This window comes from Rhamphochromis sp. 'chilingali' (genome assembly GCF_963969265.1).
Source record: "Rhamphochromis sp. 'chilingali' genome assembly, chromosome: 18".
Taxonomy (NCBI): domain Eukaryota; kingdom Metazoa; phylum Chordata; class Actinopteri; order Cichliformes; family Cichlidae; genus Rhamphochromis; species Rhamphochromis sp. 'chilingali'.
The window spans coordinates 2,082,757-2,105,625 of NC_137945.1; the positions used below are offsets into that span (position 1 = coordinate 2,082,757).

General features: G+C 49.5%; 1 protein-coding gene across 3 annotated transcripts in view; it reads left to right on the forward strand.

Annotated features, from left to right (window-relative positions):
• The window catches only part of rreb1a (ras responsive element binding protein 1a), a 54,645-nt gene that overhangs the window by 25,050 nt on the left and 6,726 nt on the right, over positions 1-22,869 (forward strand). For 2 of the 3 annotated variants that reach the window (XM_080865682.1, XM_080865683.1), the window contains exons 2-19: positions 420-512; positions 7,703-7,798; positions 7,875-8,097; positions 8,796-8,865; positions 9,729-9,818; positions 10,580-10,743; positions 13,674-13,815; positions 13,901-14,046; positions 16,790-16,979; positions 17,070-17,363; positions 17,858-18,317; positions 18,404-20,060; positions 20,144-20,319; positions 20,506-20,697; positions 20,793-20,954; positions 21,061-21,210; positions 21,402-21,523; positions 21,831-22,554. In XM_080865682.1, the coding sequence (XP_080721808.1) occupies positions 7,708-7,798; positions 7,875-8,097; positions 8,796-8,865; positions 9,729-9,818; positions 10,580-10,743; positions 13,674-13,815; positions 13,901-14,046; positions 16,790-16,979; positions 17,070-17,363; positions 17,858-18,317; positions 18,404-20,060; positions 20,144-20,319; positions 20,506-20,697; positions 20,793-20,954; positions 21,061-21,210; positions 21,402-21,523; positions 21,831-22,554 (5,053 nt within the window). In that variant the 5' untranslated portion in view covers positions 420-512; positions 7,703-7,707. The remainder of the gene's footprint in view (positions 1-419; positions 513-7,702; positions 7,799-7,874; positions 8,098-8,795; positions 8,866-9,728; positions 9,819-10,579; positions 10,744-13,673; positions 13,816-13,900; positions 14,047-16,789; positions 16,980-17,069; positions 17,364-17,857; positions 18,318-18,403; positions 20,061-20,143; positions 20,320-20,505; positions 20,698-20,792; positions 20,955-21,060; positions 21,211-21,401; positions 21,524-21,830; positions 22,555-22,869) is intronic. The other variant, XM_080865681.1, reaches the window with a different exon arrangement.

Below are 22,869 nucleotides of genomic sequence, written 5' to 3' on the forward strand. Positions count from 1 at the left end.
GCTGTATTCCAGTATTTACGGTAAAACGTTAAACAGTGAAAACCTGATAAATGAAAACACTAATTTCAGTAATGACACAGCCCACTGTGGGTGTGGATAAAGGCCTTCCTCAGGGTGGACACTTCAAATAAAACCAGTGTTTCTACAAACTGCAGCTTGTGAGCTGCTGCAGACGTAGTTTTACAGCTTTAAACAGAAAACGATCCAATGATAATAGAAGTGAATGCAGTTTAGCTGCACTGGTGAAAAGGGGAATATTTGTGTTATTGTGGAAACACATCGAGTCCACACGTTCACGCTGGTGCATCCAAACTTGGTGTTGGTTTTTTACAAGTTTGTCTGCCTGTTGTTGTTTCTGTATTTGTGTGTAAACGTGTGTTTGTGTTACTGATGGTCTCTCTGTGCTCTCCTCCCTGCAGTGTGAGCAGTGGTTGCAGACACACACACAACAAACCCCGCCCCCTCCCGCCCCGAGACAGATTCGAGCGAGCGTTGCTTTACGAAAAAGACGGGTAAATATGCTCCTCCCTCCTTTCTCATCTTCATCCCACCGCCACCTTCACCTCCTTCCTCCTGCTCCTCCTCATTGTTTCGCCATCTTTCATCCACCTGAAGTTAAACGCTCACCTGTAAACGCTTCCAGGCTCCGCCTCTTTGGTAGCTCTGGGAATGAACGTTTCTTCCTGTTTCTCGTGGCACAGTCCGCCATCTTTGTTTCAGTGGCTTCTGCTTCAGCTTGCATGGCGTTTGGCCGTCTCTGTCCCTGTCAGCGCTTTGCGTTTTCGCACTCAGACCTGATTCCAGATGTGTTTGCTCCTGGAAATGTTTCAGCGAGTTTTCCGGCTTTCCGAGGAGACGGAAGGTTGGACGTTTTCATAAACGCCTCTTCAGTCTTCTCTCTGTGTCCAGCCTGGTTTCACCACTTTATTATGAACCTACGAGCTCCTGAAGCTCCTTTAATGTCTGTGACAGTGATGATAACCAGGCTTTACAAACAAACATTAGAACCACAAATAAAACTCAATAAATAAACATCAAAGGAAACAAACTGAGTTGAAATTACATAATAAGATACTGTCAGTGTGATTGGTGTTTGGGCAGATAGCCCCGCCCTCCCTGAGCCTGGTTCTGCTGGAGGTTTTTTCCTCCCCACTGTCACACAGTGCTGCTCGTACGGGGTCATCACCTGGTTGTTGTTGTTGTTGTTGTGAAGTGGCACAGAGAAAGTTTTAATTGAAGCATCAGTCAGAAAAGAATAAAAACATGGAAATGAAAGCGATTCGAGTACTTTAAAAACTATTATATTAAATAAATATATATAATTAAGCATGTCAGTTACATCTATGTTGTTTTGTTCTTTTAAAACATGTATGAAGGACATTAATTTACTTCAAGTCTAAAAGGGAATAAAAACAGAACATGGAAACAGTTTCTATGTTCTGATAATAAATTCTTACTAAAATGTGTTTTTATTTAATTAATGATGTTGTATTAATACACAAACATTTATTTTCCAATAACTATGAAAGTATTATTAGTACTTAAGAAAATAATCTTTTTTAACTAACATTTAAAGTTTAATTACCATAATATTACAGTTATTCTTTTTTAAAATTAAATCTTTGACAGCTTTCAAAGGTTTTGAAGCGTGACGATAATAATGACACAAAGTAAAACACTAAATATCACATTAGAAACAAATAAAAAAAATTTTTTTTTTTTAAATTTGTTAAAGATCTTTATAGTGAAACATCAGAGGGTGAAGTGTTTGGTAGGAGGGGAAAGATGGGGCAGCGCACGCACACACACACACACGGGAGGATGGATGTGTTGAGGAATCTGCTTCCTGATTGGCTGAGAGCTGCAGACATTTTCCACTGTGAGCGTGCTCGGTGGTTGGCTGAGACGCTCCCCTCCCCCGCTCTGCCTGCCGGCTGCGGTATGCTGTACAGTGGAGCCGACACACCGTCGATGCTATCTCAACACTTTATCACGCCGGGTCTAAACTCCACACACACACACACACACACACACACACACACACACACACACACACACACACACACAGAGGAAGCAGTCAATGTGTAACCGAGCTGGAGGGCAGCGAGCAGGCAGAGAGGGGAGATGAGCAGAGGAAGAGGAGTTAGAAACAGTTTGTAAAAGGCCGACGGAGGAGGAGGTGGAGACTGATGGAGAACGTCTCTGAAAGGCTGTGGACATGCTGTCAGTGTTTAGGGATGTTTGACATGTTTTTAAATATAAACATGGTGTCCTGGGATGGCACCCCCTCTACTGATATCTGATTGGCCACCTCTGGTGCCACCCCAGATTTGCGCTGCCATGTCAGTGCAAGCATGGGCGTATATACGGGGGGGTCAGGGGGTCCACGTCACCTTTTTCTTCTCGAGACATCACTGCAGGTCCAACTATAAAACTGTAATGTAGTGACGTGCACTGGAAGCTGCTGTGTTTGTTACAGCTACAAACTCATCAGAATGATAAAAGATAATCGGATTTAAAGACGTAAATATTAGTGTTCAGTCAAGTTTCAGTGTGGCAGCTACTTTGTTACAGCGCAGGTTTAAAATCATTTTCACCAGACGTCACTCTGCTTTGCTTTCAAACTCAGCTCTGGGTCCCCCCCCCCCCCCCCCCCCCCCCCTTAGAAATCGGGGCGTGTGCCACCCCATCTAAAAACTCTTATATACGCCCCTGCTTCCATGACTCCTTTGAAATCCTCCCGTGATACAACCGTTCGCTGTGTGGCGATTACAAAAGGGGCCGCTCACATAAAGTGGGGCTGCATGTGGTGCCTGGGTGTAAAGAATAAGACCTCTGTGCTTTTGGGTTCAAGTCAACTCTTCAACAAACACGGCTTTTGTGCTTCGTTGAGGTGGGAAAGTTGCTGCCTTGACATTAAAAACTGGCGCCTGTTTATTTTGATGCTTTTAAATGTTGATATTAGCAGTAAGCAGCATGGAGGCGCTCGCTGATGTCCAATTTAGAACTTTTTTGCCAATTTTCTGGAAATTCTGTGAACACTTGAGCAATATTTTGAAATCAGTGTTTTTTGGGCTGAAGTTGTGTAGATCTGATGAAGCGTGGCTGTGCTCAGATCAAATAAACATCTGTCTACATCTGCACTGAAAGTCGGTCATGTTTTTAGAAAGAAGGCAACGCACGACATGCTTTTGTCCATGCAGCTCAGAGAAAGTCATCTCTGCCTTGGGATATTCAGCTTTTAGTTTCACAAGTGTGCGTTAACAAGTTTGGGCAGAGTTCTGCAGCGAGGAAACAGGAACGTCGGGATCGGCGGAGCGGTGGAGGATGGGTGATGGCAGCTGAGTGTTAGATGGAGGCTCGGGAGGGGAGGGGGGTCATCAAGAGCGAGCGAGAATGCCCATCAATCTCTCTCTTTGCGAGCGCACATGGGGAAGCAGCAAAACACTCTCTTGTGACTCCCGTGAGTGTGAACTTCCTGTTGTGGTCAACCAGCGCAGAAACAGAAAGAGATAAAGAGGCTCTGACTTTCTTTCAGTTTCTCCTACGAGTTTGGTGAATTCCCATGAATAGCACTTCTCTCCATCACTGTCACAAGGTTGGAAATCATCCCAGGATTTCCTGTCGGGAACCTGCCCAGTAGATTATGCATTAGATCATAAGGTTGTGAGTTTAGAAAAAAGGACATTTGCAGCATTACAGAGGCAGCCCTGACCGCTCCACGCTGCAGCCAGCGCCGTATTTCATCACAGCGTTGGTATTCTTAGATAATCAGCGCTAACGCTGCCGAGCATCCGGTGCTAATGTGCGCTGAAAATGAAGCAAACGCAGATGCACCAATGGCTGCAGTTCCTCTAATGTCCACTTGGGGCTAATTCAAGCGAACATTTTCAGCCTTTGTGGATCTTGCTTGCTATAAAAGGCGCAGCACAAGATATTTATTTTTAACTGTTAATCGTGCAAATATACAACACTGCAGTTCCAGAATAAGAATGTGTTGCTAGAAATAAGCGAAGTCGCTTCCGTTTAGATAAACAGTGTTGCAGTGCTGTTCTGAATGAGGCCGAGAGGGTGATGGATGAATAGATGGAGGGAGAGTGACAGTTTAGGGAGGTGTAATAAATAGCCAACATATGGTGACTGGTTCCTGTCCTCCCCCTCTCTCACTTCTCTATCTGCCCATGCATCCCTCCATCCCTCTGCTCACATCTCTCCTGCTAAACACAGACTGTTAGCTGACACCGACTCACAGATACAAAAACACAGTGGTATAAATACAAATGGAAAAGGTTAGAAAAAGGAGGAAGAGGAGAGAGCTGACCATGGCACAGTCTGCTTTCCTCTTGCCTTTGTGTCCATTAATTGATGCTAGATAAGGTTTCTAATGTTTGCTAACAGCAGTTTACAGTTGGGCCGTTTTGATTTACCTAGTGAATTCAGGAAAATGAACACAGACGAGGCTGCTCACACCAGCAGCTAACTCACTAGTACTGTTAGGCATATACAAACTACAAAAAGTACAAGTAAATGAATTCATATGTTGGTGGGGATTACTGTCTGAGATTAATAATTGCAGCTGCTAGGCTAATCCCATGAAACATAGCTAGTGTGAGAGAGGGAGATTATCTATGACTTAGACTTCATAAACTTGTGACAGGTATTTATCATAAAAGAAAGAAGCTGGTGAAGTAGCCTCTTATCATGCTAGATGATAACTTTAGTGCCAGAGCCTCTAAGGCAGGGGTGGGCAATCCCAGTCCTCGAGGGCCGGTGTCCTGCAGGTTTTAGATCTCACCTGGGTCAACACACCTGAATCACATGATGAGTTCGTTACGAGGCCTCTGGAGAACTTCAGGACATGTTGAGGGGCTAATTTAGCCATTTAAATCAGCTGTGTTGGTTCGAGGACACATCTAAAACCTGCAGGACACCGGCCCTCGTGGACTGAGATCGCACACCCCTGCTCTAAGGCATGCTAGCCAACATTAGCTGTTAACACAAGGTAAAAACTGGATTATATCAGAAGGTTAAAACATAAAGTTCATGCAGACTTATCTGTAGTAAAATTATAAAACTTGCATGTTTCTGCTTCCTAGTTTTCAAAGTGAATAAAGAAACAAGGACAGAGAGGATGCTCTTAATCCTCGTTTACATCCTTTACCTCTCTACCCCACACATCCATCCTGTGCTGTGTCCACCCTCTCTCTTTAATTACCGTCTGTCACTGGGTTACATCTTCACACAGTTGGTGCACAGCAGGAGGTTCATGACGTGAAATCACTGACGTTAGACTTAACTAATTCTGCTGGTTAAATACCTAAAATAGGGACAGAAATTAATATTACTCCATTGGTAAAAACTTTATGACATTCTTGCTTTCACAACAAATTTGAAAAGCACAGAAATGAACTGAAAGGGCTGTACCCTATCAGGGGTGCACTGCGTAGGTGTCATGTGACTGCACCTTTGAAGTTAAAAGAGTTGAAAGTGTGCCACTGCCACAGCGTCCTCCTAAGGTCAAAAGAGGGTGATGGTCCTTACAATGACAGATGTACGAGTACACACCCACACACACGTACAGATACATTCATGCTCAGTGGCTCCAGCACAGTGACCTTTTTCTGCTTTTGCATGGATGTGGAAGAATGTCAGGATGTCAGAGCTGTGTGTGTGTGTGTGTGTGTGTGTGTGTGTGTGTGTGTGTGTGTGTGTGTGTGTGTGTGTGACAGAGTGAGTCAGGAGGGAGTGTTAGTGTGTGAGAATGATGGCTGGGAACAGATGTAGTAACATCTCTCTCACACACACACACACACACACACACACACACACACACACACACACACACACAGTGCTCAGACTTCGTGCTGCGTTCAGGGACCGTTCCTTTTAAACTGGTTTAAACATCGTCGTAGATGTTTGTAAAACTTTGGCGCAGACTCCTTTTTATTTACTATTTTTCTTTGCGACACGTGTTGCATTGACACTTGCACGTGTTGGCGCCGTCTCTCGGTTTGCAGCGTTCTGAGCAGCCGGGTTAGGACGGTTGATTTTGGGAGGGTTATCTTTCTCCATCCTTTTTTCCCAGCTTCCTCTGGCCTCTCCTCTCACAGCCATCTGTTGCCGTTCGTTTCTGCGGGCTGTAAAAAGTGCTGGCCGAGCACTCTGGCAGCCAATCACAGCGTCCGATTGCGTGTGTGTGTGCGCGCGTGCACCTGCCGTGGCCATGTAAAAGCGTGTCATGCAGGAGCGGTGATACACTCAGAGGTCAGTGGAAACACGGCGCGCTCGCTGCCAGCTGTCAGCGCTCTCTCGCCGCGTTCCACTCGTCCTTTCTCTTTTCTTCTCCTTTTCTTCTTCTTTGGTTTTGCTTCATGTGCTGTTTTCATTTGCAGAGACGTGAAATCTGTGCAGTAAAGTCATCGCGCTCACGTTGTCAGATCTGTGTTAACGACCACATAAAGATGGTTGTTTTTTAAACTCCTTGTTAAGGTCGTCGTTAGATACCAGAGTAGTTGTTTTCCATTTGTTCCCACTCTGTTTTTTTACGAGGACAGGATAAAATGTGGAGAAGCTGCTGCGTTTAAAGCCTGTGAATGTTTGTGGAAATAACGGCGCTGCCCTGCAGGTACATTACAATAACGGTTTAATGCTGTGGTGCAACTCGCTGTGCCAAAATCAGGAAGAGCGCCGCTGACGAGGATGTGATGTCAGCGTGACTCAACTGCTGGCCACAAACATGGCCACCGCGGGAGGGTAACCCTGAAGTGGCGTGACTCTGCGACGCGCCAACTAGTGTCGGGCTGATGGAGGCGTTTGACTGCAGCCTGGGCCTCCATTGGCTTTTTCATCATTTTTAGGAGTCGCTGCTTCTTTCACTTCCTTCTTTTTTGAACTAGGAATGTCCAACACACACACACGCACACACACACACGCACGCGCGCGCGCGCAGCCTCTTTCTGAGCTGCAGGAGGAAGTGGCCGGCTCTGGAGCGCTTCTTCCTCTGAGGGCAGACAGGAAACTGTAATTAGCTTTCGTCTTCTCCTCTCTGCAAAAAGCAGAAGTGCCCCTTCTCTCCTCCTCCTCCTCCGTCCCTCCATCTCTCCCTCATATGTCGCTCTGGCTGGTAGAAACAGGTGTGAGGGCTGCAAAGCCACGTTTGGCCCCCTCTGGTCCAGTGGGCGCTCGGCCAGAGCTGCTTTTGTTTGCTCATAGATGGAGCGTCTTCCTCTGCCGTCTCTCTTTGTGAAGCCTGTAAGTGTCAAAGTAAATCAGAAACTCAGGAACACAGCAGTGCTTAAAACCGTACATTTAACTGAATCCTTTCTCCAGACTGCTTCTTTTTAAAAGATCTTTCTCAGGTTTGCTGTGCATGCACTTGTGCAGCACTTGTGCAGCACTCGCAGGGTTTGTGAAAGCTTTTCTTCAGTGAAACCAGAAACTCCAGCTGGATGTGTCAGCGCTGCTGAGCTCCCGTGCTATTCTAATCTCAGTCAGCCTTCACACACCACTCAAAATCCTCATGTCCCCAACTGACAGAGGAGTTTGTAACAATCAGCCGAGCCTTTGTTTACTGTGCTGCGGCGCTCGGGTCTGCACGCGCTCGCTGATGCATCGCAGCTTTAAACGCACACGTCTTTAAATGGACTTTGGTGGGACGGGTTACAGGATGGTTACTCTCTAATAGTGTGTGTTTGTATTGCAGCAGTCATGGAGAACTCCACAGAGGAGCGGCAGGAAGGGGGAGGAGCCAACACTGAGCTGACGGAGGAGGAGGAGAAAACGCACAAAACCCTCAAAGGTGCGCGCCAAACCCCGGTGAACATTGAATGGTTTTAGCTAACAGAGTAATAACAGTCAGCGATGCTGCTCTTCAGGAGCGATCAACGGAGTGATGGAAGGAGCAAAGGAGGTGGCGAGCGGAGGAGCGAAACTACAGAACGGAGACAAAGGTGGAGGAACCGTGGGAGGTGGAGGAGAAGACCTCTCCTCCATTAATGCCATGATGTCAGCAGTGATGTCAGCAACAGGGACCATTAACGGCGGAGACGGTGGGAGTGGAGCCCCTTCAGCCTCCTCCTCCGCCGGCCCCTCCCCCAGGTGATTACAGACAGTTTTCAGACTTGATTAAAAACTTTGAAAAGTTAAAAGTTTAGATGATGAGCTGAAGTCGATGTTTAGCTTCAAACCTGAATTCATTTCTGCACGTGTGAGTCAAACGGTGTCCACAGAGCTACATCTCCAGATTAACATCTGTGGGTGGAGGACGAAATGCTGCCAGACACGTCTGCAGGACAAGTCAACGGCATTGAATAAGATTTGGCCAAACGCAGCTGTTAAAGTTTCCTTCAGCATCGCTGCAATCCTGAGAGATTCGTCACAAACAGGAAGTGCTGATAGACAGCTCGGCTGCTTTCAACGGGACAAAATGTAAAGAAATTAACAGGATTTAAATGACAGCTCACAGAACAACAGGAGGTCATTTCAGCTGTAAGTGTAATTACTCGCATACGCTCCGGGCGGGATTAAAATCACTGAAGCACAGCAGGAAACATGACAACAGCCCCACCTCCTCTGGAGGAATAAACCCCATCAGGATGGAAACCAAACAGAACGAAGCCGCTTGCTTATTAAACTGATTCTGCACATAATTCACCAAATTCTTTCCTCTGGGACTCATTTTGTAAAGCAGGAACAAACCAAACACCTTCTTCAAAAGGAAGCTGTTGAGTCTGTTTTGTTTCTCTTGAAACTTTTTATTTATGTGTGAAATGTTTTGTCTTCTTCTCTGTTTGAAGCCCTTCACCGAGCAAGTCCCTCACGGCAGCCATGCGAGCCCCTCCCGGTCGCAACGCACGACGCAACCAGGTACGCGACACCTCGACCGCGCCGCTTTGGCCCGGCCTCCGCCTTTGCTGCCCACAGCAGGACGTGCAGCTTCTCCTCTTCCCTCCTTTTCATGTTTTTCTGCCTCGTCACTGTGGTTTGTTTCTCCTCTCCCATCACGCTCGCTGGCATTCCACGCCGCGTCAGAACTTCCTGTGGTTCAGCAGGAAAAGGAAAGCGCTGCCTCTGAGTGGAGGGTGTGTGTGTGTGTGTGTGTGTGTGTGTGTGTGCGCGCGCAGTAATTTGTAGAGATTGTTTTCTCAACGTTTCCTCCCAGAATGATGAGCAGACGAGGCCTGACTGTGAGGACATTTAGCCGTCTGCCTCGGGTCTTCACAATTTGATGCACCTTCAAAGAGGTCATCAAGGCCTTTTGTTTTAGGGCCGTCTGTCTGTGAATGAATCCTGATAACATGAGTCCCCCTAAATCATTATATTAGCACGGGTCCCCACGATGATAGAAAGACAGATTTGTGTGTGTGCAGCTCTGCAGCCGCTCGGTTGGTGTTGCAGCTGGATGTGAGGCATCGGCTGACATTAGGTCATCGGGTCAAACTTGGGCCACTTCAGCCCACATCTGGACACAGCTGTCAAGCCACAAACATGCTCCACGGGGTGAAGCCTGGTCCAGCCGGCGCCGTCATGTGACCCACGCGCTGTAATGTTTTGACTGTGGTGATCACTGTGATTTGGTTATTTCAGCCTGGTTTTTGTGGTAGCATGTTTTAAATATAACAGAAGAAGAAGAAACCAGTCAGGTGTGAGTCTAAGTGCTGCGCGGGTCATGTGACAGTTTGTAGCTTCATGATTGGATGACCTTTGATCTTTGTTTTCCTTTCCTTCAGGACACCAAAGACGACAGCTCATCTTATTGTTGTCCACTGTGTGACAAGAACTGTCAAACGCAGCACCAGCTGACCATGCACATTAGACAGGTAAACACACCCCGCTGTGACGTGATGCTAAAGAAATAACTGAAGATGTTCAGGAGAAACCTTCTGTGTGTCAAAGCTGCTGCCGCTCGATTTATGAGCAGGGTATAGATTAGAATTTTATTTTGAAAGGGCAGCCTCTGTTATGAACATATTTCAAAGCATTATTTTACTCAATAGCATTATGCTTTTCAAACAGGTAACTTTTGGGGCTTTTATCTTGAAAATTCAACATATTACAAAGCATTCTTTTCCTTAAAGTCAGGCTGATGTGTCCAAGCCCAAATAAGTAAAATCCAAATAATAACTTTTCAGAATAAAGTATGTCTGCTTCCCGTGTATTCCTAGATGTGTATTTTATTTTGAAAGGATAGCATGTTTAAGATCTTTGATGGCCTCACCAATATCCTGCCAACAGTCTGTTACCAGGTTACTGCAGGATTTTACTTCTACTTAAATCCAACACATGTCTAGTGACATTAGAAAATCAGGCTACTATACAGCCAGGAGGCTCTTATTTTGAAGGTGAGTTCAGCAGACGCAAAACAGCAGCTGCTATATAAATAAATGGTCACACGGTGTCTACATGTGCATTTTATTATTATTTTATTCTTTAGGACTTTAGTTTTTTACTGGGGTACCACTATTGTGTGATGAGACTCTTATTTTGAAGGGGCGCGTCCACACTGTCAAACATTATACACGTCTGCTCTGTGACCGCTCATAAAAACGAGGTAACTCTGAGCGTGCCTTACGTCCCGCAGCACAACGCCGACGCCGGAGCGACGGATCACTCCTGCAGCATCTGCGGGAAATGCCTGAGCTCGGCCTCGTCGCTCGACAGACACATGCTGGTCCACAGCGGCGAGCGGCCCTACAAATGCAACATCTGCGGCCAGACCTTCACCACCAACGGCAACATGCACAGGTGATCAGAGCGCACACACACACGTCCTGCTACCTGCCAGCCAATCGGAGACGAGCACCTCATTCGAGTTAACATGCAGAGGCAAACATCTGGATTACATCGACCTCATATATGCCCACATTTTAAGAGTTTAAAAAATCTATGTCAGTGTCACTGCTTAACACACACACACACACACACACACACACACACACACCATACAAACTCTGGGGGAGGAAGTTGGAGTTTAACATGATCACCAGCCAACCGTCATGGGAGAACACCACCAAACTCCTAGTGTGTGTGTGTGTGTGTGGGGGAGAGGGGGCGGGGGTTACACAGGAAGTTGGAAGATGACTTTTAACAACCCAACCCCAATATAAACACACACACACACACACACGCAGGCTACAGTTAGGTTGTTTGGTCTGATGGTGAAGGCTGGACATCACTGATAAATAAATGACTGGGCGTAGGTCTGTGTGTGTGTGTGTGTGTGTGTGTGTGTGTGTGTGTGTGTGTGTGTGTGTGTGTGTGTGTGTGTGTGTGTGTTCGTTAGCCAGAGTCTGCATCAGAACAAACACCAAACCAGACGTTACAAGAGGAAGTGTAAAAGTGCAGATGCTAATATTTATAAGGTCGATGTGCATTTTATTTTGAAATGGAGTATTTCAGATACTTTTTTATTTTTTAATAATAATCGTCATTCGCACATTTTCCAAAGCATCCTTCCTGTTCTTCAGGCTTATATTTGTTGATTTATTTTTAGCTAGCCTCTAGCTGAGGCTATTTTTACCTGATTGGGCTTTTATTTTGAAACTTTACAAGAAAGAGAGAAGTCAGGGATGGCACGCTGCATTGAACATGTATTAGCTGATTTGTAATAATAATTTGTAATAACAATAACTAGACATGTTTTACATGGGAACACTGTTACTGCGTTTTATTTTGAAAAGCTGCGCCTTTAAAGCAGCCTAGTAAGTTTTTGTAAGTTTTTACAGACTTTACTTTGAAAAGAATCAACTTTTGTTCCATGTGAGCCGCGTTGTTTGGACTTTGAAGAGTAATTGGAGCTCTGCGCTGAGCCGTTAGCCGAGGCTCTGCGGTGCGTGCTGGAGGATTGTTGTTCAGCCTGTTGCTTTGAGCCTGACAGATGTCGGCCTGTCTCTGCGTCCTCGCTCTCAGCGATGGTATGAGGAGCTGTGGGCAGGAAGGAATGACTGTAGGCCGACAGAAGCTCTCAGATCTGCTGGGTGTCGCAGCCGTTTTTCCCTGTGTCATCATGTCTGCTTCAGTTTTGCTGGCTCTGCCTGTGCTCGCGTTGTTTTTGAGCTGCTCTGAGTTTTAAAGCAGCAGAAATGTCTTTAAGCGCCTGAGCTGAGGCGGAGGAGCGCGTGTCTGCAGACAGGCAGCAGTTGGATGAAAGAGCTTTGTTGTAGCATAAAGCTGCAGTCATGTGTGAGTGTTTACGGGCGCAGACTTTGTTCTTGTTTGAGTGTTTTTGTTTTGAACTAATGCGATGAGAGGAATCAGCTGTCGCTCCAGTTTTTCCATCACCGCTCACACTCGATGTTTCCTGAAGTCTAACAGAAGACAAAAACACGTGCTCCCTTCAGGCACGCGGGGTTTTCTATGACTCACAAAATCCACCTTTACGGAAACTCGACGGGCCGGTTTGTCGAGTCTCCGAGCCCGGGAAAGCGAGCACAAAGAGCAGCGCGGAGAGATGGATGAGGCGCTGATTTACAATGCAAACTGAGCGGAGGAGGAGGAGGAGGAGGAGCGGAGCATCCTCTCAGAGATTTTCCTGCTTCACACGAGCAGAGAGGAGGAAACAGAGTCCATTTTGTCTCTGAAGCTGCTTCACTCCAGTTTGTAGGGAGACGACCTGAGGAGGAGGAGTTTGCTCTCTTCCTATTTACTTTCCTGTTTCCTCCTTCCTCGTTTTCAGGTTTCCTCTGTTTCTGTTTTCTTTCTTGTTTTTGCTCTTTTTTTTCCTTGTTTCATTTCCTTATCTCCTTTTCTGTTTCCTAGCTTTTCTCCTTGATTCCTTGTTATCACCTCTTCTTCCCTTCCTTGTTTGCTCCCGTTGCTCCTCCCCCGGTGCTTCTTTCATTACTTGTTTCCTCTCCTTCTCTCCTTGTTCTGTTTCTGGTGTGTGTGTTGATATGTGGACTTCAGCAGCTGTTTGCAACACACACACACACACACACACACACACACACACACACACACACACACACACACTGGGTGATAAGGATTGTGTGTCAGCTGACTGGGCAGGTTTCCTGCGCTCTGATTGGCCGGCTGCAGGGCCACAGTGCGGTTTGAGCAGACTTTGCTCTCTGGTTGGCCGCCTCCTCTCTCCTCTCCTCTGATAGGTTAATGAGCAGCTTCCTGTCAGCTGCTCTCAGATCTGCTGACTGAGTGTGAGGACCTCTTATGGGCGTCCAGCTCGCTGCCTGACACCTATTTATAGATGCGGGCTCCTCAGCCCCACACCTGCCTGTGTGTCCTAAACACTCATTACCTCACAGCACCTCCTCGTCTCCTCCTGATGTCACCTCCTTTCGTCTCCTTTCCTTCCTAAAGATTTTTTCTGCTGTTTCTTCCTTTTTTTTCTGCTTTATTTCCTTTTCCTTATTTCCTCTCATCTGTCCTTACTTCCTTTCCTGCTCACATTTCCTTTCCTCTCCTCCTTACCTCTTCACTGCTGTATCTTGTGACCTTGATGACCTTTACAAACGCACCCACACTTTCACGCACTGTCTCGCTGGCTGCTGTAGCTCCGCCCCCTCCTGTATCCCCACACACTCCCAGACCACTGACTGGTATCAGCTCTCGTCAGGCTTTCCCAGAATTCCCGGCGTTCCTCGTTAAATTAACGATGACTCCGCAGGTCTTTTGATGGCATGCAGGTAAACGCCACCTACCTTCGTTTCTTGTTTCAGACACATGAAGATTCACGAGAAGGACCCAGCCAGCGGCCTGCTCCCCATCAGCCCCCCCTCTCCCACCAAACGCCGCCGTCCATCCGTGAAGAGGAGGCAGGGCCTCGAGGAGGAGAACGGAGAGGAGCCGCCCCACAAGAAGGTAAAAACACCAACGGGAGCGTCGGCCATCAGGAAGGGGTGGGGTTTGTTCGGTTAAGGGAGATAACAAGTTGTTGTGTGTCGAGGTGGCGGAGGACGCGACGGCAGACGAGGCAGTGGCGGGCCGCGGCTCGGAGGAGGAGCTTCTGCCCTGTCCCATTTGCTTCAAAACCTGCAGCTCCAGACTGGATCTGGACGCGCACATGGACACCCACCCTGACACCGCCCTCAGGTACCGCCTTAACCCCTCCATCTTTCTTCTTCACCTTTCCTCTGCTCGTTTCCTCTCCTTCCCCTCTCTTCCTACTTCCTTTTCTTGTCTCCTCTTTTAAAATGGTTTTGCCCTTCTGGCTTCTCTCCTTGATTCCTCCCCTTTTGTCCTATCCTCATTTCCTTTCATCGAGTACATTTACTTGGTTACTTTTTAACTTTACTCTCAGACACTCTGTACTTATCCGACCTTTCAAATTAAGAGTTTGTTCATGAATCTGGACGATGGTCGGCTGGGAGAGGGGACGAGGGAGGCAGAGAAACACTGGGGAAAAGAGAGAGAGAAGTGAAAAAGGAGGATGTACCAGGAACATCTGTCACTATGGCAACACAACAGCGACAAAGTTTAACATGGAGGAAAAGAAGAAAGAGAAAATTAGGAATCAATGTAAAGAAATAAAGCAAGGTGAAGGACACGAGGAGACAAGAAAGAGATGAAAAAAGGATGAAAAGCAAAGTAAAGAAGAAGAAACATCCAAGAGTGGCACTAAAAGACAGGGAAGGACGCAGTGAAGGAAGGAAGGAAAGCTGATGAGGAACTATGGGAAAAGGCAGAACTGAAGTAGGAAATGGGGAAAACTATAAAATACTAATAAAGTTCAAAAGAGGAAGAAAGAACAGGACGTAAGGATGGACAGACAGATAGGTAGGAAAGGAGACAAGGAAAAGAGAAGGAAGGATACAAAGAAATATAAAAGCAGGACATGAAGAGAAGAAAAAGAAGAATAAAGGAAGGAAAGGAAAGAAAGGAGCAGAGAAGGAAAGGAGGATGGATATGAGACAGAAAGAAAGGTTAAAGGAAGGATGGAGAGCTGTAAGGAAACAAGAAAGGAAGCACAGAATGTTTGTGATGAGGGAGAGGAGGAGGCGAGCGGGCAGCGCTGAGCTTGTTATGGAGGAAGGAGAATATTTAGCTGTAAATCCTCCCTAATCAGCCGGTAAGAGGATCGAGTACCCTGCAGGGATGGAGGAGGATGGAGCGTAATTCACCTCACCCAGGATGATGGGTGGATGTTCGGTCACATTAAAACCAGACGAAGACAAAAAGGTGGTGTTTAGGTGTTGAAGTGCGTGAGGGAATGTGAAACCTCCGAGACGACGAGCAGCCGTCACATCACCGCCTCGGCTGCAGGTCGGTGATTACAGACTGTGTCTGTGACAAAGGCGTGGCCTCCTGCATCATGTTCAGGAGTAACAACACGGTTTGTCTGTATTAGTTTAACATCAGTTTGTAGCTGCAGTAGTGCCGCCGCCCACTTGGGGGTCTGCACCCCTCGATTTGGGAGTCACTGCTGTCAGGTCGAACGCTCAGGCCGCTCTCAGCCTCGTCTCAGGCATGCTCACACAGCACGCGAGCAGTGGCAGCTGCCCCTCAGCAGGCTTCCTCAAGCTGACCAATCAGATGAAAGTGAGCTTGTAGAGGCACAAGCGCAGACACAGGAGGCACCGTGTTGCTCCAGCTTCCTGTTTCAGGCCATGGTTTTGGTCTCTTTGTTCGATCGATCGATGAAGAAACGACTAACCATCTAAAGTTTCTAAAAAAGGAGGTTTGTCACAACACGAAGCGAGACGCAGTCTGTAGTTCGTAAACATGATTCGTGCTTGTTGAACGCCGTCACCTCAGCACTGCAATGTTTTCATGTAATAAAAACATAAAGACCTCTAAAGACTTTTTACGTGATTACTTTGAAGGGTCAGGAAACACTGGAGTTGTTTTGCTTAAAACTAAAACGATGACAGTCAGCAGCACAGTGATCGATGTTTCACCAGTGGGCTGATTGTTACACAGACGCTCGGATGGATGAGGGCGGAGGTGCAGGTCTGACTGATGGAGTTCAACAAGTGCTGCTCCACATATGGTGCAGACCCCCACCATCCTCTGACAGCGTAACTGAGGGGATTACACACACACACACACACACACACACACACACGATGTGATAAGAGTGTGTGACTGCGGCAGACACTGGGCAGCTGTCCTCTCAGCGCTTAACGAGAGCCGGACCAACACCGGGTTATCACACACACACAGACACACACACACACACACACACTTGTCTTCCTGCACGTGTGTGTCTTTAACCCGCTGAATAACCAGCGGTGTGATTTCCACGTATCAAGCTGTGTCTGTAGTCCTCCGTGAAAAGGTGACGGACGAGCACGAATCAGCTCAAAGATCACATCCTCTCTGCTGGCTTCAAAGTTTCACACAAACTTTAGCACGAGCTTCGTGAGTGAGCGCCTTCAAACTGGAAAAACAAGAGTCAGGAAGGCACGAAATGATGTCATCACCTCCTCTTTGTCAGCCTGCTGGTCCCCACAAACAAAAAGGAGAGATGTTGCCTCCTGGTGGCGGGAGTTCAGAGGTTTTTCAAAATGCAAAAATGAAGGACAATGAAAACATTTTTTCCTTCTTCTGGGCAAACATCGAGGACTTCTCCTCTCCATCTTCTTAAAACAAACAAACTCACTATTTAAACCCTCCGAGCGGATGACTAACAGGATATTTCCAGTCGTTAGTCAATCTGATGATTGTTTGAAGTTCACAGAGAAAAACCAGATTCCTGCTAACATGTGTGGGAGGAGCTTTCTTGTTTTTCAGTGACCAAATATTTTGGATTATTTGACGTTTTTTCTGATTCAAGTCTGTCTTGAATTATTGCCTCACATTCAGGCAGCATTTTCTTCTGTGTTTGTGTTTGCAGGTGTGATCTCTGCTGCCTTTCTTTCCGAACCCACCGTGGTTTGCTGCGTCACAATGCGGGGGTTCATAAGCTCCTCCCCCAGGACCCCAGCGGCCGCCCTTTCATCCAGAGCAACCCCTCTATCCCCACCGGCTTCAATGACTTGGCCTTCATTGACTTCTCCTGCAAGAAGTTTCCTCACATTGCACAGGTGTTCATCCGTCACCGTGTTCCCGTGGATCGCTTCCTGGATCGAAATGTCGGGATTCAGAGTTTTAACGCCGTTTTTCTTCCCGTCCAGGTCTGGTGTGAGACGAATCTCAGACGATGCATCAGTAAGTTCCACCGGTTCGTCTGTGAGTCCTGCGACAAGGCGTTCCCCCTTCGCTCAGCCCTGGACCTCCATAAAACCAACTCTCACCCCGACAAACGCGCCACCACCAGCGCGGAGGATACCGCAGAGAAGGCGAAGGAGGAAGGAGAAGGTTCTGCAGAGAACGAGGTTGAGAACGACCAGCAGGACGCAGACCAAGAAGCCCTGCCTGCAGAGCAGTCCAACTTCCTGGAAGGGCTGGGTCTTCAGCACGTTTCTAAGGTATGTTTGGAAGTAAAAACATGGCACACACGTGGACCTTTCAAATTAAAAGCACAAACTGAAATAAGCATACTTCAGTGCCAAAGAACAAAATGCAGACAGATCAGGATTGGTGACAGGATGTGATGGGATTTAGAACAGGAGTCCAAATGCTGGCGGTGGCTTGAATAGAGCTCTGGATGAGGTGGGTCTCACAAAAGAGTCTTAAAGGGAGAAAAACAGAGAGCAGAACCACGCCAAGCAGAGGCTGATGGGAGAAGAGGATTGGACGAGAGTGATGATGTCAGCGTTGAGATTAATAGCGTGGGAAAGCAGGGCCATGACTTCCTGGCTGAACTTGTGCGTCAACTTTACGAATGTTAACCCAACTAGTACAAATGTTTTTACAAAGAAGTTTTTGTTTTTTTGTTCTGCGGTCTTTAAAAGACTGATTTTTAAAAAAGTGTGCGTGTGATCTTTTAACCCAGCACATGTTTCCTCTCTGTGTCCCTCAGGTGAACGCTGGTCCCACGGATGACGAGATCCATCAGGCCCACCTGGACAGCATCAAGGTGATACACGTGGAGCCTCCGTCCTCCAGCCTCCCCCAGGAGCCGGCTTCAGGCTACCTGTCTGGAGGTCTGGGATTGACTCTGGGGCTCAGCGTGAGCGGTCTGACGGCCCTCAGCATCCCCCTGCTGGAGGCCCCGGGCTCGGCCTTGCAGGGCCTCTCCCAGAGAGACGCCTTCAGCCTGCTGTCCCTGCAGCCCTTCCCCACCGGCTTCCTCCTGCAACCTGACGGGACCGCAACCGCAGCCAGCGCCGCTTCGTCAGGCGTCAAGCCCGGAGAGGCAGGCGGTACTGGGATTATGGAGCTGGCAGATATCCAGCAGATCCTGAAAGTGGCGACTACCACACCAAATCAGATAGGACTCCCACCTCTGGCCAAAGCTCCAGGATTCAGCGGTGCTAACGGTGGGTGCTGGCTGGAGCCGGTTTATTACTCAAGCCTCTGAAAGTAGATTTATCCCGACGCTCACCGACTGTTTCTCCTCCTGCAGGTCAAGTTCAGGGTCAGAAGGCGATGCCGCCACTGAAACCCAAACCTCCCATCAGCCCTCGCTCCAGCCTCACAACGACGACTCCTCCGCCGCTGCAGAGCTCCCAGCAGGCCTCACTGGGCTGCATCAGCCCCAGCCTGCCACCTCCCACGCCTTCGCTCTTCAAAACGCCCTCCTCGTCCTCAGCCGGGAACGGCGGGCAGATGGACGCGGAGTGCATGAATGAGGCCCACACCCCCCTGTCTGACTCGCCGCCTGCTGCTACTACAGCTGTACACGAGGAGGTGGGACTTAGCGGAAGAAAGCCAGGAACCAAAGGCGGCAACAACTCGGGCTCGTTCCCGTGCCGTTTCTGCGACCAGGTGTTCGCTTTCTCCGGCGTGCTGCAGGCACACATGCGCTTCCACCTCGGCATCCTGCCCCACCAGTGCAACATCTGCGACTATGTAGCTCCTGATAAAGCCACGCTCATCCGTCACCTGCGCACGCACAGCGGAGAGCGCCCCTACGTCTGCCGCGTCTGCCATTATCCGTTCACTGTCAAGGCCAACTGCGAGCGCCACCTCAGGAAGAAGCACGCCAAGACCTCGAGGAAGGACATCGAGAAAAACATCAAGTACGTCACCTCGACAACCACGGCGAACATCGCAGCCGCCATCACCACTACAGGCACCACCTCCACCCAGGACGCAGAGACGGGCTGCACCGGAGCCGAGACCTTGTGCCGGTTCTGCGGCGAGGACCTGAAAACGTACCGGGCGCTGCAGATCCACCTGCGCACGCACAACGGCTGCCAGAGGAAACCGTTCGAGTGCCGACGTTGCGGCGCTGCCTTCCTAGCCAAACGCAACTGCATCCACCACCTGCTGAAGCAGCACCCTGAGGTGCAAGAGCGCGAGATCGAGGAGCACATCGCCACCCTGCTGCCCGCCACCGCCCTCGCCACTGCCCGCACCACACCGTTGGCGCTGAACGGCATCAGCCAGCCTCCGATCCCGGTCGTGAAGGTGGAGGAACTGGCGAACGTCACGTATCCTGCAGAACTGGACCAGCCGCTCGACTTCTCCGCCAAGGGCCGCGGCGCTGGCGCTGGCAGCCAGACGGGGTCACCTGGGGTCAAACTGGAGAGCGTCGCCCCCCCCTTCGACTGCGCCGACCTGGACCAGCCTATCGACCTGTCCATCCCCAGCAAGAGACAGCGAAGGGAGGCGGCGAGCGGCGGCGAGCTGAGGGAGATAAAGACGGAGCAGAGCGGCAGCAGCATCGTCGAGCAGCAGCAGCAGCAGCAGGCTTTGTCCAAGGACGAGAAGATGGCGAGCGGCCCCTCCCCGCTTCACCCCCACCCCCAGCTCGGCTGCTACCAGCTGCCCCCGGGCTCCACTTCCTCCCCCACCTCTCTCCCCAACGCGGCGCGAGCCCAGCGCCTCAAACCACTGCTCCCCAAACCCGCCACCTCTTCACCCTCCGGCACCCTCAAAGAGCTGCCGCCGCTGGCCTCCATCGCTCAGATCATCAGCTCTGTGTCCGCCGCCCCAGACCTGCTGAAGCGCGACGCTGCCGGCGTCGCTTCCTCTCAGGCCGATTCCGCCACAGACGCCCCCGCAGCCTCGGCCGGCCTGGAGGGACAGAGCGACGACGCCTCCGACGGACCCTCCAGGTTTGTGGGCGCCATTTCAAATAACTTTATTCACATTGCTGCTATGTTCAGCGCTCCCGCTGACTCCACCTTCTCTCCAACAGGAGGAGGCCCAGGAAGAAGGCAGCCGGCCTCGGCCTGAAGGAGAAGGCCGTCGGCGGCATCGACCTGGAGTCGAGCGGCGAGTTTGCCAGCGTGGAAAAGATGCTCGCCAACACAGACGCCAACAAGTTCAGCAACTACCTGCAGACAGGCGCTGCTGACCTGGCAGGAAAGAGAGGTGGGGGCAGGAAACTGTGTCCAGGAAACTCCTGCAACCAAAACTTACAGTCAAAAAAATAAAAACTACAAATGAACCCAAATAAAAATATTTAAATGTTCATTTGTTTTAGTCATCGATAATAAACGTATCTGTTAGCAGGTTGAATTTTTCCCTTGATTTAATTCAAACTCTTTCTGTGAGCAGATGGTGACAAAGCAACAGGAGGGGAGGAGAAGGAGGGCGGAGCTAAGGAGGAGGCGAAGCCGGCGGCAGTGAATCAGCCCAAAGGAAAGAAGAACGCTTACTCCAACTCTGTCCAGAAGCTGACCTGCCCCTTCTGCCCCCGAGTGTTCCCGTGGGCGAGCTCGCTGCAGAGACACATGCTGACACACACTGGTAATGACCACGACACACACACACGAAACTGGTGTTGAGCACCGCCCCAGTGCCTGACTCCATGGAAACCTGGTTCTCGTTTGGTCTTCACCCAGGTCAGAAGCCATTCCCGTGTCCGCGCTGCGACGCCTTCTTCTCCACCAAATCCAACTGTGAGCGCCACCTGCTGAGGAAGCACGGCGTGACCCACAGGACGCTGCGACGCAACGGCGCCCTCGTGAAGAAAGGCGGCGACGAAGGCTCGCATGAGAGCGCCGGTCAGAGAACAACCAGTTTTTATCACCGTTACATCCACAGACGCGTCTCCCGCGGCAACCAACACAAGATGAGCTCAGAGCACTGATTGTTGACTGTCTCCCACAGAGAGCCAATCAGAGACGGAGCAGATGGCACCAGAAGCACAAAACCTCAGCAATACCGCTTCATCTACAGACTCAGGCCCCGCCCCCACCGCTGATAGCACCACCCACTGTGAAGGCAACCATGAAAGCCCCACCCACAAACCAAGCCAAGGTAACATTTTAATAACGAGTCGTGAAGGAAAGATTTGGTGTCATGTGGCAGGAAGTGGAGCTGAAGTAATCCAGGGCTTCACCTTAGTGCCAGAGTCAAACTGCAGAACTGCCCTGTTCCTGGAGTCTGCTGATATCTGAAGATGTTAGGCACCCTTTAAATCATCGCCTGAAGCTGTTTTTGTGCTGCAGGTTTCAGCCCGACTCCCGGACCTGCCGAGCAGCAGGAGACGGAAACCACACAGCAGCCGGACCAGCAGGGGGCGCAGGAGACCCGAGCAGCACAGGGCAAACAGCCTCCAAACAGCAGCAAGGTAACATAGCTGTGGGAACAGGTCTTTAAAAAGCCCAGCACTGAGATACAAACAGTATTTCTCTGTAAAGCAAAATTATGGAGTAAAATATACGTAAACTGCAGATTACACACACATTCGGCTCACAGGATGTAAGATCGACGCTATATTTAATTTTGTTTTTGTGGTCATTCAAACCTTCAACCGTCCACCAGAGGGTGCTGCAGCACCTTCAGCAGCCTGTTCTTTTCAAAAAAGGTCAATAAAAAAAAAAAAGACGCCTCACATGTCATGTGATGATGTCATAAATGTTAAAACCCTCCTCCAGGTGGAGAGCACCGACGATGACGACTGCCACAGCAACAAGAGTCTGGACCTGAACTTTGGCAAGAAGCTCATCGACTTCAAACTCAACACGTCATCTTCAGGCTCCGCCCAGGAGGAGCAGTCCTCTCAGCCCTCCTGCTCCTCCTCCTCTTCATCTTCATCTTCATCTTCATGTGGACCCGCTACCTCCACTCCCCAAGTAGCGCCCGAGAGCCCAGAAGAGGAGAAGGACACGCCCGCGTCCTCCTCGTCTTCCTCGTCCTACAGCCTCGCTGCAAAACAGCAGCCGGACTACAAACATGTCTGCCGAGTGTGCAAGAAGAGTTTCCGCTACGCCACCACGCTCGCTCGCCACGAGAGGGCACACCTCTCAGAGGATACGCCGACTCCACCTCTACCAACAGCGGAGGAAGCCACTCCGGCAAAGGAGGAGGAGGAAGAGGCGGCGCCGGAGAGCAAACCCGGCGATGAGGAGAAGGAGACAGAGATGGAGACAGAGGAAGGAGCAAAGGGAGGCGACAGTGAAGGAGGCGACAGTGGCGAGTCAGAGGAAGAGGAGAAGGAGAAGGAGGAGAGGAGCGACGAAGAGGCATCAGAACCAAAGAGCCTGGAGGGCGGCGAGTCATCCGGAGGACGCGTGGACAAGAGGAAGAAGATCTGCAACGTGTGCTCCAAGAGGTTCTGGTCTCTGCAGGACCTGACCCGGCACATGAGGTCACACACAGGTACGACACACCTGAGGTCACACACCTGAGGTCACACACAGGTACAACACACCTGAGGTCACACGCAGGTACGACACACCTGAGGTCACACACAGGTACAACACACCTGAGGTCACACACAGGTACGACACACCTGAGGTCACACACAGGTACAACACACCTGAGGTCACACACAGGTACAACACACCTGAGGTCACACACAGGTACGACACACCTGAGGTCACACACCTGAGGTCACACACCTGAGGTCACACACCTGAGGTCACACGCAGGTACGACACACCTGAGGTCACACGCAGGTACGACACACCTGAG